Below are 17372 nucleotides of genomic sequence, written 5' to 3'. Positions count from 1 at the left end.
ATTTTATTATATATATTGACCTTTCAGCCATGCCTGACTAACAATACAGAAGTTCCAATGATTTGGCACACATGCACTCATGTTACTGTATCCAATAATATAAAACTGATACTTTAGTCTTTACAAAGTGACCTGTCTTGGCTGTGTTTTAGTAGACTAGTATTTTGTAAAATACAGTCACATTTCATTTGTTATACATTATATATGTATATAGATTATTACTATTTAGAAATAAGTTCTTAAACATATTTTTCTTAAAACATAGAACAGTAAATAACGAAATAAAGTGAACAATTATCTCTTCTAGTTATGCACTTTGTACCCAGTTGCTGCTTAACATAGGTTTCTAAGCCTTTTAAAATTTTGCACGTGGAGGATACAAGACAAAATAATTTGGTTTTATATATACAGTTGAATAACCGAAAAATCATAAATTACTATGTTGATACCATAGAATTCCACTATAATATATCAAGCTTAGTAAATAAGCTATATTTGGGTGTAAAAAAATATGAAATATCGAGCAAACACTACCTACCTCCTTGAAATCTTGGTTTGAAAGAACAAGATGATATCCTAACACTTGAAAATGGCTGAGAAAGCCACTAGGGGGCATTCTGAGCTTCTGATTGGTTATTCACATGTCATATATAAGGGATCATTTCCAAAAATGGATAGAGGTGAGTGGGGCCACTGTGTTTGATTCAGTACATGAGCAATATCTCAGCAAATAGAAAAGAAATGAGGTTCTTGTTTTATATTCTAGCTTGCCAATATCTGTAATTTGAGATTCTAATTCGTACGAAACTGTAGACTTAGTATCTTGACTTCAAAAACATCTAATTTGAACCAGTGCTACATTCAACATACCACATGACACACAAAAATTGATTTTAATGTGTCTCATTAATATTTACTTTTAAGTTAAGAAATTTAATAATGTATAACACTAAAATTTGAATTATAATCTACAGTTTGATACCAAACTTAATGACATAAATTTATGAAATAGTACTTCAATAAAATTTTGAATGCGAGTCAAGAAATGCGATGACATGGCCTTTGAACCATGACTTGTCTGGAAACAGTTAATCTACGAAAATCAGCTCTTAACCAGAAAATGAGTGCACTGTCACTACATTTTACACTTGAAGACTACAGGTGGAGAGACCGGAAAGGTGCACTGACCCAATCGGATCCAAAAATAAAATTGATTTACTGGAGAAAGTGCAACGAGTAACCACAAAATCCGGTATGCATGAACCAAATGAATGGGCAGACACTTCCCTAGTACTGGCTTTTTCCATATTAGTCCATGGAAGGTACGGTCTGATATATAAAACCTTAGATGGGTTTAATATTTTCCATTACCTGACTCGATGCAGATTGAGGGAAGTAGCTTAACTGGGAACAGAACCAACAAAAGATTTGACAATGGAGTGACCTCTCCATAGTAAAAACCCTGTCTAGTCAAGAAGGGCAATCTGCTACCAAGTTCAAAGCCCCTGAAGCATGACAGGTAGTTAGATGAACTTAATGTGAGTGGGCCAAACAGAAAGTCCAGTGTGCAGAAGCAAAGGTCCCAGGAGTAAGTCCCATCCTGACAATTGATATGGGAAATGACCATAGAATTGTCTGATTGGATCATAGCCAAGTGATCCACAATACTGATGTGGAAAGTACACAGACCAAATCCCTGATGCTGTGGAGCCACTCAGAGATGCACCCCCAACCTGGACATGGGGGCAACAATGGAATGCCAACCGTAGTGTTAGCATGATCCAGCATCACAAGAGAAGACAGAGGATCATGGGAGATATTTCATTGGTCACTCAAAGTCCATTGAAAAGGCCTCATGTGAGCTCTGCTTAAAGAGGTAAGATATTAAAGAGATAAGAGTTCCCAAAAGAGATAGAACCTTTCACACAGGAAGTTTAGGACACCAAAGGTTCAAGAGGACTAAAGACTCATTTCTTGCAGAGGAATGGGGAAGGGCTAAACTCAGCTGAGTCGAGAAATGAAAAAGACTCCAAGGTGGATCAAATATTAGGTCAAAACAAGGAATGGCTTGGAAGATTTGATCAGCCAACCCAGAAGAGCAGTTTCTTGGAGAAGTGATGTGGTCAAGAAAGAGGTCTCCCAAGAAGAGGCGAAGAAGAACCAGTCATCCACGTAATAACAGAAATAAAGTCCAAGGCTATGGACATGGTGAGCAAATGCTCCAATGAGTTGGTTGAATACATTAGGAGCTGAAGTGATGCCAAAGGAATTCTCCAGGTCTATTTTTTTTAATGAAGTACTTGAAAAGACAATGTAAGTTGAAATCAAATTTGAAACAAAATAAAATGAACAAAAGTTAACACAAATCTCACTACATTGAACAAAGTTTAAATTTCAATAAATTTGTCTGTTCTTGACAATGGTGAGGAAAAAATTAAAGTGCTTATGGGGATCTACTATGCATGAAGGATTTGTTGCCCTCCTATTGGTGGAAAGTTATTGTTACATGATGATTGCATCACACACTAGCACAATTCATGTTAAAATACTTGTCTAATGTAGGAGATAGCTCAAGGCTAGTAGCATGCACAAAATCTCAAAGGCAAACATGAAGGAATAACTACTATGTGCAGAGAGGTAAGGATATCATTTTGGAATCATCATTTGCTTATAATCTCATTAGAATGTTAAACATTCTAAATCATTAGTTTTATTTAAAAAGTAAGTTTTCTTTTATAAAAGCTAAAAAATGACTATGTTATCAACTTCTTCTTGTTAACAATTTCTTACAGTCATATCTTGAATACACACACATAGGTTACATGTCAAGATATTTAGTTTACAAGCTCTCCATTAATTTCAAGGGCATGTCTTACAGAAAAATGTTACGTAAAGTTTAGTGTAATATCCATTAACTTTTTTCTTCTTTTTTAGCTGGAAAATGTAATCTTTGGAGAAGTTAAAAGTTAGATTTTGTTTTGTGCAAGAACAATTTAGATTGAGATTTAAAATACTAGAACTATTTTTAAAATATTACTGTTCATTTTTTTTTCCCTTCTGTGAAAATCACTTACTCTAGGTGGACCTATTATCATGCCTGTCCAATGTGTAAGGGTCATATCACTGTCATCTTCTAATCCCCAGCTTATTGTACCATCTCCAACACCTTTCTGACCCTGTTCCAATTCTTCAAGCAAGCGAAAATTCCTTGGAACAATCACTCCTAAAATTAAAAGCATTTTTATCAATTAACTCAATTAATTTATTTATATATATAATTTTAGGAAAAAGTAAATCTTCCTCAAAATATGTGTTCAATCAAACTCATCTCTACTTGTAATTTTAACGAAAACTTGGTTTCATCCGCTAAAAATCAATCACAGCATTAACTTGTACATATAAAACCAAAAATACTTAAAAGCATTGTAAATATAACTTAATCAAAATTTCAAAATTATCATTCTGATATATATTGACGATGTTTAAAAAATGGACAAATGTTAAAGCTACTTGATGCACTTTCATCAGTCATACTGATAATATGCAATCTGTGTTACATGATCAAGAACAAGTAAAACACTAAGTACATAAAATGGGTGTGCAAAAAATCCAATTTTTTTAAAATTTAAATAATTTATTAAACTTTTCATAAAATTCACCATATTTTTAAAGATCAATTTCGTTCTGCACTTCCTGTGTATTTTTTAACATATTTGAGTCATTAAATTAAATTCCCTGAACAATCACTCCTAAAATTAAAACCATTTTTATTAATTAACTCAATTAATTTACTTATATGTAATTTCAGGAAAAATAAAAGTTCCTCATAATGCTAGGTAAAGTTCAGTGTAATACTAATTAACTTTTTTCTTTCTTCTTTTTTAGCTGAAAAATATGATCTTTGTAGAGGTTAAGAGTTAGATTTTGTTTCGTGCAAGAACAATATAGATTGAGATTTCAAATACTAGAAATACTTTAAAAATATTACTGTTAATTTTTTTCCCTTCTGTAAAAATCACTTACTCTAGGTGGACCTATTATCAAAACCAGATCAACTTAAACAATGCGTACTTTTTTAACATATATGAGTTGTTATATTAAATTTATCCAATGCTAATATTTCATGAAATGTTACTATTTAAATGGTAGTAAGATTCCATGTTTCACCACATGTAACTGATACTTCCAAATGTATTTACATATTTTAATTATACATCTAAGCAATTCAATCATAAATTTGTAAATTAATTTACTCCTTATTTCTTTTCCTTTAATTGCAAAATAAACATTTTTATTAAGTAAAGGGTACAAAAGAACAATTAATCTCACATTCTGATTTTGACTAACAAACTAGTTGACTAGTTTTTGTGCTTTTGGTATTTGTTTCCTCACAACTAATACCATTAATAGTACAACCTCAAACAATCAAACCATTAAAGTAGGAATCCTATGATAGCATGAACATTTTAATTGAGTAGGTGAAGAAGTACTTATAATTTAAACATATAAACTGACTACAAAATGGCTAAGGAATATTTTATATTTTTTTAGCTGATTATCACATTATCTTTTAGTCATTAGAAATTATTGCTACCACATTTACTCAGAAGCAAATCATAAAGTAATAATTTTAAAATCTTTCACCCTCTCTCAAGTACTCTTTTAAAAGAAACTATAAATTACTAAGAAGTAGTAATTTTGTAATTGTTATCATTAGTAAGAAAAGAAAATTAAATTTATGGAAGATGAAAAATAACAATCATAAATCACTAACAAAACTTAATAAAGCATCTCAAAATCAACCTACAAAAACATATGTACACCTTTATATGTTATTACAATGTATATCACAATTGAAAGTTAAAGAATAACAACAAATATTAAAACCAGATCAACTTAAACAAAATGACGCAATAAAGAACTTAGATTGAGCCACACCACTCCTAGAGTATTAGTCAGTAATTTAAAAGTACAGTACACAGACAAGTAACGAGTTTTTCTGCAATTGTACAATGGACTGCAGAGCAGCATTATGCAGAAAAGAAAAAAGGATTGAGTCAGAAAAAACATTACAATAAATTTCAAAAACAGACTTTCTTTCAAGCAAACAAAATGCAGTTTGTTATCACAGAAAAAATTAAATTCATAAATTACCTCCATGAAAAAAAAAATTCAAAAAAAATAAAATCTTCATTATTAAGTATATGTAATAAAGGTTACAGGTAATACATGCTTGTGGTTTCACATCTCAAAATTACCAAATAGTAAAAATACAAAAAAGTATATGCATCACTGATAACAAAGTCAACATTTACACTGTTGAATGTTTGAAAATACACGAAAAGAAGAAAACATAATATTTATTGTGCCATGATAATGAAATTGGTTAAAAGATCAATATACATAATGTAGACATTTGAGGGTGAACAAGGGGCCCCTTGGCCTACCATAGCTTCCCATTTGTTTCATCAAACACCAATTTTCCTATATCAAGCTATGACTTTCCAAGTACTCATCAAGCTCTCCCATGAACCCTCCCAATATCATTGTGTCTACTATGTCTGAAGGCAATCTATTCCAAAGACTGATCCTTCTGTTGGAAAAAAAACTTTGTCTTATGTTTGATATTTTTGTAAGCATCCTATTTGCTTTCTAATTGAAAATACCACACTGCCTTGAAGGCTTAAGAGACTAATCAACCAAAACATCCTTAATTTACAGTGATAAATTAGAGGGAGGGCAGCTAGTTAACACCACCCATAACCAATCTTGAGCTACTCTTTTATTGACAAATAGTGGGATTAACCATCACATTATAATGCCCTCATAGCTAAAAATGTATGTTCAGTAACAGGCATTCGAAACTGTGACCCACAGATTGAGGAACATGACATGGATATGTGTAAATATAGCACTTGTGTGAGTAGTTATGAGTGGGTTGAGTGCACGAAGAAGTTCTGTACCATTGTGATCAACCACTACACCGTGGTTCTCAGCCTGTGTTACAGATAATGGTCCTCAGTGCTTTGTGTTATGTAAAGCCTGGAGTGCATCAACATATTATACTTATGCTAACATTCAACAGCAGTTTTATTGGACCAAGTCAAGACATTCCTTGCTGATGTCAACATTGTACAGCGTGTATCAGCGAGAACAAAATCTAGCAGAAGATTGTTGTTTCTCCCATAAAAAAGGAGGACTGAATATTTCTGGTCCACTCTTGGAGACAGAAATAGGTTACTTGTATATACTCATGGCCACTGACTAGTGAACAAAAAGGGCAAGGCTAATCAATTGGTTGCTATATATTGGTACAATTTATGGTTGATACATTTGTCGAGTACAGAATAGCCAGAAACAAACTAGTCTGCAATACAGACTGTCAAGTGTGTACTTGCTAAGTTTGTTAATCCCAACTGGGATGAACATTTATCATATACCATGATGGAAGATTTCTCAATGAGCAGAGAACAACAGACTGTTCACTAAACATGTGCATGTTTGGGTTGGAAGTCTTTCTCTCAGCAGATATGATGTATGGTACTCTACCTAGATATTTCACAACATCCACAAAAATATGTGACTAAGGTTTGCATCAGTTAATATGTGTGTGCATGAAAAGATCACCATGTGACAAAATAGATATGATAAGGCAGTGAGGGAGCAAATGAACCACCATGGAGACTGGCTGTGGTTTGGGTTTGTGCTAGCTGCATGGAAGCTGCACAGTTTAGACTGGATGGGACCTCATCTTGTGCTCTAAGCAGATTTAATAATGTATGACATACAGTAGTCAATAGTCATATGAAAGCACACAATACATGTCGAACAGCTATGTCTGTATGTTATCAATGAACCTTCAGGAACTGACTTGACCAGGAATCAGAGGAAGAAATTAATGAGTCAAAAAAGATTGAGAGCACTGTTTCATCCTATTTTAATCCAGAAGATGAAATGGCTATCTAAGGAAGCAGTAGCACTGAATCTAGAAGTGAGAGACAGCTTTGACAATTGGTCAAACAGCCACCACCTGCCTCCCAAGAAATATAGCTGGGATTAAAATCAATTACTGCAGTTAGAACAGTCATTTGGTCAAGTAAGTAATGTTTAAAAGGAAGCAGTATTCCTTGCTTTCTAAGCTACTGAATGGTATTGTATAGTTTGTTGATCATGAGATCAGTTCAACCAAAATGGCTTTTCAACCCTTACTCTCTATATCACTGAGCAGTTTCACTAAGAAATACCCATAGGATATTGGATAATAGCTGCTAATTAACAGTTTAGGACAGCTGGCACAACTAGATTTAATACTTAGTTTACCAACAGTTGACACAACTGAAGATGATAGCTAGGAGTTTGAAAACTAAGTTGAGAAGGTGCTGTGCCATTTTCTCTATGAGCTGTCAAGCGAGTTTCTGTGGTAAAAAGGCATCCAACACACCTGACCTAGTTAAGTGGATGGGTTCTACAGAACATATCACATAGTCCTCACTAGATCCTTCCTCATGAGCTTATGACTTTCCACACATACAGTGAAGAAGGTGTATTTACTCTGAGTGCATATATATATATACTGTACTTACAACATTAATATTAATCCTGGCTTATGAGAATTTTAGTTTAAAATTTTCATTTTAGCTGAATTCTGCCAGTGATTATATATTTCATGATGCCTTAAAAGAAAAATGTGCTGTCTTTAACGGCTTCTACATGGTGAAATAGGAATTACCAGCTAATGATGGATGAACATTAGATAACTGCAACATGTAGAATACTCAATGCTTTGTACACATTAGAACAGGTGTCTTCAGGGAGTCAACCACTATATTATTTATGAAGGAGTAAAAAAATAATCAATACACATAAAATTAAATTTTATCACACACATTCATAGAATACACTAACTTTCAGTCAGGTGAAAAAATATCACAAAACAAGTAAGAAAAAAATATTTTCTAATTGTAAAACGATGTAAGGATGGCAGTGTCAGAATGAATGCAAACAAGAATATATAATCTGCTGAACAACTCTTGTATGAGAGGCATCTCATCCAGTACACCTTGGCTACCTTCCCTCTAAATACTGTCCTTTGGCAGATGTTACATGATTTGCAGAATCTGGTCAAATCCCCAATGACTTCCGGCCAATGGAAGTTGCTGATGATTCTGTCTGCCATATTTTTTGCTCCTAGATGTCCTCCCATAATTGACTCATGAGCCAACTTCATCACTAGAGTCTGGTATTCTTTTGGTACTATGATCTGTTTAACTTCCCCAGTAGAACTGCCTTGACAGGTCCAGTACAGCAATCCCTTCCAGTCCTCTATTATGCAAGTCCCTTTCCCCTTTGTCTTGTGCTCGACTTTCTCCCAGGCACTGTTCCATAGTTTCTGCAGTGAAGTGTCTTTTTTTTTTGTCTGTGCTTCCATCAGTTCCTGTAGACCTACATTTGGAATGTCACCGTTCCAGACTTCCAGGGGTTTGATGTCTTGCTTGCTTTTCTTTTCTTGAGCTCTTGTGGTGACTGCAGATGGCTCACCAGTTTCCGTTCTGTCTGGTTCCTCTAAACTTCTACTGCCTGCTATATTGCTAATTACCAAGTTATATATGGGTGCCTTCATACACATGGCCTCAAGATCTCCCACGTAGTATGGAGTATCCACCTTTATTCTTGCTATGGGAAACTTTCTCACTGTCCCATCAATTAGAACACACATATGTACCATGCCCATCATCTGGTCATCAGTGTCTCAAAGGACTTTCATTTTCTTGTCCCTGACATAGCCTTCACTTACTGGCACGCTGGGGTTTGTTGACACCTCTTAATGTTTGTCACATACTCTGACCACCAGTGGCACAGTTTATCCATTTGCTAACTTGAGCTGACCATCAATCATGCACTGTTTAATCATAGTGATAGCACTTCCTTCTTGTGGTGAATCTGATGAGTTGTCTTTCTTCTGTTGTTAATGGCAGCAGCATCCATGGTGACAGTCACTTTTTTCTTGTTTCTAGCCAGCACCATCTTTTTAGGTAGCTACAGCTACTTTATATTGAGATTTCTGCTGTTGCTTGTTGGTGAAAGACTTGTACTCACTCGCAATGTGCCCCATTTTATAACAAGCGAAGCATCTCTAATCCCTTTTGTCTGTTGACTTCTTGTCACCTTTGGTGGCATCCTGCTTCTGGTCAGCCACCCCTGATTTTGACTGTGACTTGTTATTCTTGAACTTGCCAGTTATACTCCTTCCATGGGCTTCCATATACAGTTCTGCCAGTTTGACCATCTTGTCTACATCTTTTGGTCTTGTTTTTAACAAACTCTCATAGATCGCCATCTTTGGACCCAAGTCGCTTGCCCCTCTCTATCCACTTATAAAAGTCAAGTTGACATGGTTATATAGTATGGTTGTGACCTCTACAATATTTTTACCACCATTACAGCTGTACGTATATAAGATTATTTGCTGGTTTTTAACGTATACTTCTACCACCATTTACCCATAATGAAACCTGATACACTGAAAATTTCATGTTTGGTAAGGAGCTGGACTTCATCACTGAATCAAATACTCCTGAAGTTAGCCTCACTATCAAGCTTGTTCACCCCACAGATGAAAATTCATTACTGGCCGATACACCTGATAGCAAGTATCTTATTGCATTTGTTGTTGGGCTGACTTTGAAGTATTCTGGAACCAGACAGCCCAAGCCAAAGATCAACTACCCTGTTAGAAACATAAAACTAAGCTGAAGATGACTCTTACTCTACCAAAATTTATACTTGGGTCACACAGTTTTACCATTTTCACCGTTAAATATAAAACAAAAGTACACAATAACACTCAATTCCTTTAACCATCTTAAATACCTCAATAAGATCCCTTCTAACTCTTTTTCTAAAGAGAAAACAATATCAAAAATTTTAAACTATCCTCATATAACAACCTTTCCATCCCAGGTATCATCCTAGTAGCCCTCCTCTGAACCTTTTCAAACAAGTCAATGTCCTTTCTGAGGTAATGTGCCCAAGACAAAACACTTCAAAAGTGTCCTAAACAATGATCTGTACTAAGAAATTATAACCTCTTTAACACATACATTCAACATTTCTGAAGATACAGCAAAAGTCCTATTTGCCCTTTCACTAACAACAATAAACTTTTTTGAATGGCTTAAAAGACAGATCAACCAGAACATCAAGAATGTTTACTTCTATGACACTGTTAAGGTTATTTCCATCAAAATTATACTCATAAATTAAATTATGAAAACCCACATGCATTACTTTACATTTACTTTAATTATTTATCCAACAAAATGTTAAAATTATTCAAATTTTGAACACATACCATATTATCAGATTTATCATTCATACCAAAAAAATAAAAAAAAGAGAGACTTGTGTGTAAGAACTGTTTAGATCTAGATTTCTAAGGGATAAACCTAATATTAAATTAATATTTTCAGCACTTTCATTCTCCAAAACACAGGAAGACTATACGACCTCTAACAATTTTCAGCATGTGAATCAACTCTTCCTAATTATTCTGCACCCCCACAGAAAAATTCAAAACACTAAGTCTCACCTTAAGGTTAAATGACTTATGGTATATCAAAAATGATTCTTGTAATCCAAATCTAGTCTTTCCAACATGTTGTTATCCTTCTTTTAATAAGAGAATCAAAATTGCACACCATACTTTATATAAAGTATAATTAGTCTTAAAGAAGCCTAGAAAAACATAACATCTGCAAACAACCTTGAGAAGAGTAAAAATTTAAATCTACCCTTTATTTTTCATGAAATCACTGCATCTCCTCTCAAACTCTTGTGAAGTGCTGGCCTCCACCAGTGCCAACAGCAACTCATTTCATAAGACATTTACCCTTTTAGAAAAATAAAAATATCTAAAATGAAGACTAGCCTGCTTTTCCAAATTTTAAAATTATGTCATCTTATTGTTTTTAGAATAGAACACAAAGAAACCAAGACTTTTATTCTACTGATATTTAGGATAATTTTGTAAACTCCAATAACATCACCTCTTATCCTTCTTTTAACCTATCCCTATAAGATAACCTTTTCATCTTTGAAATCATAATACATGTCCTCCTCTGAACCCTTTCCAATAGGGAGACCAAACTGAACACAATATTCCAAGCAAGGCTTAACTAGCAATTTGACTTTACCTCTTTTGACTTATAATCAATATGTTGATATCTTATAAATACACCATAAAATTATATTAGCAATACTACTAGCCACAGAACAATGCCTCAATGGCTTGAGCGACCTTTCCACCATTATTCCAAGATCCTTTTCTTCAGTCATGCTATTGATTATTTCCTAATTATTTATAAAATATGATCCTAAATATGATAACTAAAATGTAATGTCTTGCATTTACAACAATTAAAAGAGAGTTGACAAATATTTGTCCAATTTATTAATTGATTTAAGTCATTCTGTAGCACTTGAATACCTTCATCACAATTATAAAACCTAAGAGTTTAATGTACACAGCAAATATTTACTAATTTTGCTCCAATCAATATATCATTAATTAAATAACAAAAAGTAAAGGTTGCAGCACTGATCCCTGAGGCACTCAACTTGTAACAAGGACACAGTTTGATTGGACTCTATTAATCATAACAACCTTTTACTTTCCCTCACCCAACAACCCAATTACTTTATTTTTCCCCAATTCCTACTGATTTGATCTTCTTAGTTAATCATCTCTGTCACACCTTATCAAAAGTTTTTGAAAATCCAAGTAGATCATGTTAACACCCTTTCCATTGTACAAATAACAAGTAATATCCATAGTAGCTTTGTAAAAAGGTTAAATTAATAAGGCAGGGTTTCCTTCAGTGAACCCAGGTTAGTATTTTGTGGGGGATAAGTTGGCTCAATGGATAAAAAGGTGGCTGGATAGAAGAAAGCAGTAGTTGTTATAAAGTTCAGTGAAACTGGATTGATATCACAAGTAGCTTACCTCAGGGGTCAGTGTTAAGACCTCTGCTCATTTTGATTTACATTAATGACACAGATGAAGGAATGCTCAATAAATTATATAAATATGCTGAAGAAATTAAGGTTTTGGGTGTTGCTGGCTGTGAGGAGGATGATGCTGCTTTACCAAAGAATTTTTTTTTTTATTCAGTTAGGGAAGTAGATGGCACATGGTTATCTATTCTTATAAAAGTAAAAAAATTGTTTGTTTGTCTGCAAACTACTCCATGGTCTTTGGACCAATCTCAACCAAACTTGGTAAGATGATACACTGGACCAAAAGACAGGTTATAGGATGGTTATTACCTGGCCCAACCAACCCTGGGTCATGCCCACAGCAAAAACATGTTTGTTTAGCTAATGACTCCACAGTTTTGGACCAATTATTTTCCTAAAATTTTTTATTTTGAGGTTTTTCTTGATGTTTTGTTTTCTTGGAAAATTTTAGTACTTTAACTAAAAATGTCAAATATTCACATTTTTGCCAGGAAATATGGCAACCAAAGCACAAGGCAGACCCTTAAAATGGCAGGGTTACCTCTTAAAACTCTTTGGTTTTCACATGGTCAATTCTATGTTTCATGTTCAAGAGCAGGATCACTAAGAAATCTCTTTATTTTGACCCAGGAAGGAGAAAAATCTTCTAATGTGGTCTATCAAGAAGCACAAAGAACATCAACAAACACTGAGGCTATAGAGAGGGATCAATAAAAGTAATAAAGTAACTGCAACACCATTTCTATAATGTGAAATAAAGTAGCTGTAAAGTAAATTACATTTGAAATAAATTAGGCTTATGCATACAATGTCTTAATTTATTAGTTGAAACCCTACATTCAAGCCCCCCAGATGTAGGATGGATGCCTCAACTTGTAAATTACAATAAATGCAAGTTAATGCATATAGAATACCATAATTTGAATTATGAGTATAATTTTGAAGGGAATAACCTTAACAGTATTATGGAATAAAAGGATTTGGTGTTCTAGTTGATAAGTCTCTTAAACCACCCTTGTAATGTCCTGTTGCTATTGGAAGTGCAAATAGGATTTAAGGCTATATCTACAAAAATATTGAATACAAGTCTAAAGAGGCTATAATGTCATTTTATAAGTCATTGATTATTCTACATTTAGAGTATTGTGTTCATTCTTGGGTTCCTTACCCCAGGAAGAAAACTAACTGAAAAAGGTTCAGAGATGGGCCACTAAGATGATACCGGGGATGGAAAAGACATCATATTAGGACAGGTTAAGATCTTCGAAATTTTTTTTCTCTTGAAAAAAGAAGAGTTAGATGAGATCTTATTGAAGTGTTTAAAATTGTTAATAGAATTGTAAGTGTTGATGCATCACCTTTTTTCACACTTAATGCTGAGACTACTAGGCCTTAGGGGGTCATAAATATGAATTGTGGCAGGGTAGGAGTTATCTTCAGATACCACATTTATATTTTGAACAGGGTAATTAACCTTTGAATTGGGTTGCAATCACAGTTGGTGGACACAGTAAATTCAAGGGATTTAAAGGAAAGCATTAAAAATATTTGAATGACAAGGGCTGGCTTTAAGTGTTTTATTTTGATCTTAATGTTTAGTTTAACAGATGTGACAAGCTAAATAGACCAACAGGTCCCTTATTGTCCTTAAATTATATGCTTTTATTATGTCATTAAAAAGAAAATTGTCCCATCCTTCACCAGCAGTTGTGTCAATGTCTGTAAACTGTACAAAAAAAATAGTTCACTTGAACTTCGTTCATGTTCAGCTGAAAAAGTTGATTATCAAATGAATGTCTAATGGACAGTTTCAATCTTTTAATTTAGGATATTTTCCATCCCTAACACCTTCATTAAAAAATTTTAAAGTGCAGCCTTTCGAGAAATAATTTCAACAGGATGACTCTTATTTCATAGTATTGCATCAACAGTTGCCATCTTAGTGTAGTTTTGACTCTTTTACAAAGCTGTTTGAGCCACTTTGCGTTTAGTAATTTCAGTGGAATCAATTTCTATTTTTTACATTAAAACACAAAATGGTTATAACTTCATCATTCTCATTAATTTGTTTTCTATTATGGCAAAAAAACATGACTATTTGCTACCATCCCTTACTTAGCACTACTGAGAAGAAAAATTGTTTGTTGGTTGTTTTGAATTTTGCGCAAAGCTACACGAGGGCTATCTGCGCTAGCCATCCCTAATTTAGCAGTGTAAGACCAGAGGGAAGGCATCAATTCATCACCACCCACTGCCAATTCTTGGGCTACTCTTTTACCAACGAATAGTGGGATTGACCATCACGTTATAATGCCCCCATGGCTGAAAGGGCAAGCATGTTTGAACCCGTGACCTGCAGATTGGAGTCGAGCACCCTAACCACCTGGCCCAGCCAGGCAGACCAGAAAAAAGGCGACCAATCAGAAGCACTTATCAGCAACTCCTGGCCTATCCCAAATAGCAGGATTTGACTGTTACTCTAAAGGTGCAGAGAAAACTTTGTAAGATAGCCTCAGATTCAAACCTGGCTCCCCAGTATCAAAGGTGAGTGTTTTACCCACTGAGCTGCATGGGCTCTCCTAACTAACTAAAACAAAAAAGTAATAATAATTATATTGTTTCTCACTTGATGTGTAAGATAATTGTGACTTTTGTTGTTAGTGCTCATGTGGTGGTGTTGTTCTGTTATTAAGCAATGTGTTTCTAGAATTGATAAAAACGGGTTTCTATAGGATAGTATTTTTTCAATAGGAGCTTTTGTCATTATTTAATAACTTAGTTACATGACTGTACAAAACACACAATTGATAAACTACAAGTTTTAGTAACTGGAACTTTGTGACTGAATTTAGCAAACACACTAATATCTATATTCTGTTTGGCATAGGCAGTACATTAGGTGTCTAGTTACTACACGTAACATATGGTCAATTTAGTAACAATAACAAGTGGTCTTTCTAATAAGGTTGTAATTAGTCAACTGTCATAGCATTTTAATATACAGAAAAAATTATAAACATTTACTTGCCTATATGTTCAGCTAAAGTCTGATATTGTAAATATATATTCAATAAGATTTGGCTTATGTTTTACTCATCTACTTTTCAAAAACTGCTTCAATGTATCTGTAAAATATTGCTGGGTGTATATAAAGATGCAGTTTTAATGACAGTTCAATGTATTTTTATCAAAAGATTAGTTTTTATAGGTTATTCTCTTTATTAGTCTGAAACTTCCATTTGTTCCACTAATAACAAACATTTCTTTAGACATTACCTAAAAATTACTGAAGGTATATTTTAACATCCCTCTAATTAAAAACACTTCAATATTAAACTTACAAGTGTTAAAACATCTTTGAATAATACCAGTAACTACAAACAGATATACATGTTAAACATTTTAAACTCTGCTAATTGGTTGAGATGAAGTTATTCCTTTACAAAAAATATATGATTGTTTAAATTAAGATTTCTTAATGTAGATAAAGACTCAAAAAGAGTCACAACTTACAGTAAGCAATTTTTATTTGTACAACATTTTGGTTGCTACTACAACTATGTTAAAGTACAAGTGAATTTCAAATAAAAACTATTTTTTAAAATTAAATACTGTGAGTTGTGATTCCTTTTAACATACAATTGCCCTTCTGTGAATTATAAATTGCTTGTTTACAGAATGAATGGCAGACTTTTTTAAAATAACACCTTGTACATTTAGCGTGTCCAAAAACAGTTCATGACAGCAGAAACTAGCTTGTTACTGTACTTGTTGTGAAAAAACTCATCACTAACATTGTAACAATCAACTGTTTTCAAAATGGTTTTAATTATTTCCTTCTCAGTACTAAGAATAAAGCATAAAATGTTGCATTTCCTAGTATCAGTACTACTGTATGATCTTTCATATACTAAGAGAGACCCCACCCCCCACTGCATCAAGAAATTATTTGTCGTCATATAATGATGACATACTATTGGTATTACTGACCTAAAGTTTAAACTACTGGGTACTAATTTAAGCTTTCAAATTCTATATAATATATTTTTTCTCTTACAGATTTATTTTTGGTTTGACTCACAAGCTGTGGTTATGTGTTAGTTGGTTTAAACTTTAAATTTTACTTTCAACGAGTACGTGTGCCTGTATGAATAACGACGGTAGATTTTGATCAAACTGATGGCCCACATGGCTTTAACTTTAACTCGGATTAAATTTAACGTATGTGTCAGCTTCTTTTTCCTATGAATAAGGAGTTACCAATACCATTTATACAAATTACACAGTAACAACAATTTTCAAAAGTTACAAATACTATTTACCTTACAAGTGTACTGTTTGCCCATTACGGTTACAACTTGCACTTACAAGTTACCGTTAGAGTTACTGAATTACTCTTAAAATCTTATTATATTAATAAAAAGTTAGTAAAGATACGTAGCAAAGAACAATTCGTAAAACAATACAGATATATGACACATCTATGTACTGTTTATGATTATAATTAATTATCTAAAAAACAGAAACAATCACTAGTATATAAAGGAAACACACAATGAACGATTTTAGGATTATTTTCGAGCAGAAGTACCTGATCCTCCAGTGGAAGTCGCCATATTTTTGTATGCGGCTAAAACGTTTGCACCTAATTGGTCAAGAATTAATAATATTTTAAATAAACAATGAAGCTAATGTTTAAAAACACAATAATAATCATTTTATAATTAAGTATATATATATATAATGATATTAAAAATTAATGTTGAAAAAATACTCTTATATTCAGTTTTATTTGTGTTTAAGCTGACAAGTTCGTAAGTATTGTTCTAAATAAGGCAATACTATGCAGACTAAAGTCAAATATCTTAATATTACCATTGTGTCTTAATTTGTTTACATTATTAAGCACAATGATTCACAATAGGCTCTTTGTACTGTGCTCACCGCGAGTATAGTTATAAGTCCTTATGCTTACCGTTGAGCCACTGGGGATGGGGACGTATCATCACCCACACAGAAAAAAGTTAATCATTAAGTATTTTTACTAGAATTATAGGTAGTATTATCAGGTCCCCGTCACACCAAACATGCTCACCCTTTCAGCTGTGGGGGCGTTATAATGTTACAGTCAATCCTACTATTCGTTGGCAAAAAGAGTAGCCAAAGAGTTGGCGGTGGGTGGTGACGACTAGCTACCTACCCTCTAGTCTTACACTGCTAACTTAGGGACGACTAGCGCAGATAGCCCTAGTGTAGCTTTGCGCGAAATTCAAAACAAATAAAACAAACAAACTTCTCTTGACAACACAGTCTGCAGTTGTTTTCTAGAACTTCTAAGAATTTTCTTACTTCTGTAG

The 17372-nt window shown here is 33.6% G+C and overlaps 1 protein-coding gene across 4 annotated transcripts in view; it reads right to left on the bottom strand.

Moving 5' to 3' along the window:
• Nucleotides 1-17026, bottom strand: part of LOC106474524 (ubiquitin-conjugating enzyme E2 variant 2-like) — a 37051-nt gene extending 20025 nt beyond the window's left edge. For 2 of the 4 annotated variants that reach the window (XM_022379819.1, XM_022379823.1), the window contains exons 1-2: nucleotides 16991-17026; nucleotides 3075-3223 (exon numbers count right to left, since the gene is read on the bottom strand). In XM_022379819.1, the coding sequence (XP_022235527.1) occupies nucleotides 3075-3223; nucleotides 16991-17021 (180 nt within the window). In that variant the 5' untranslated portion in view covers nucleotides 17022-17026. Of the gene's footprint in view, nucleotides 1-3074; nucleotides 3224-16606; nucleotides 16642-16990 lie in introns of those variants that run through there. The other 2 variants (XM_013935216.2, XM_022379821.1) reach the window with 2 other exon arrangements.
• Between the last annotated feature and the right edge of the window lie 346 nt (nucleotides 17027-17372).

The sequence above is a fragment of the Limulus polyphemus genome, unplaced genomic scaffold (genome assembly GCF_000517525.1).
Source record: "Limulus polyphemus unplaced genomic scaffold, Limulus_polyphemus-2.1.2 Scaffold139, whole genome shotgun sequence".
In the NCBI taxonomy this organism is placed as follows: domain Eukaryota; kingdom Metazoa; phylum Arthropoda; class Merostomata; order Xiphosura; family Limulidae; genus Limulus; species Limulus polyphemus.
This window is presented reverse-complemented; position numbering and strand designations above follow the sequence as displayed.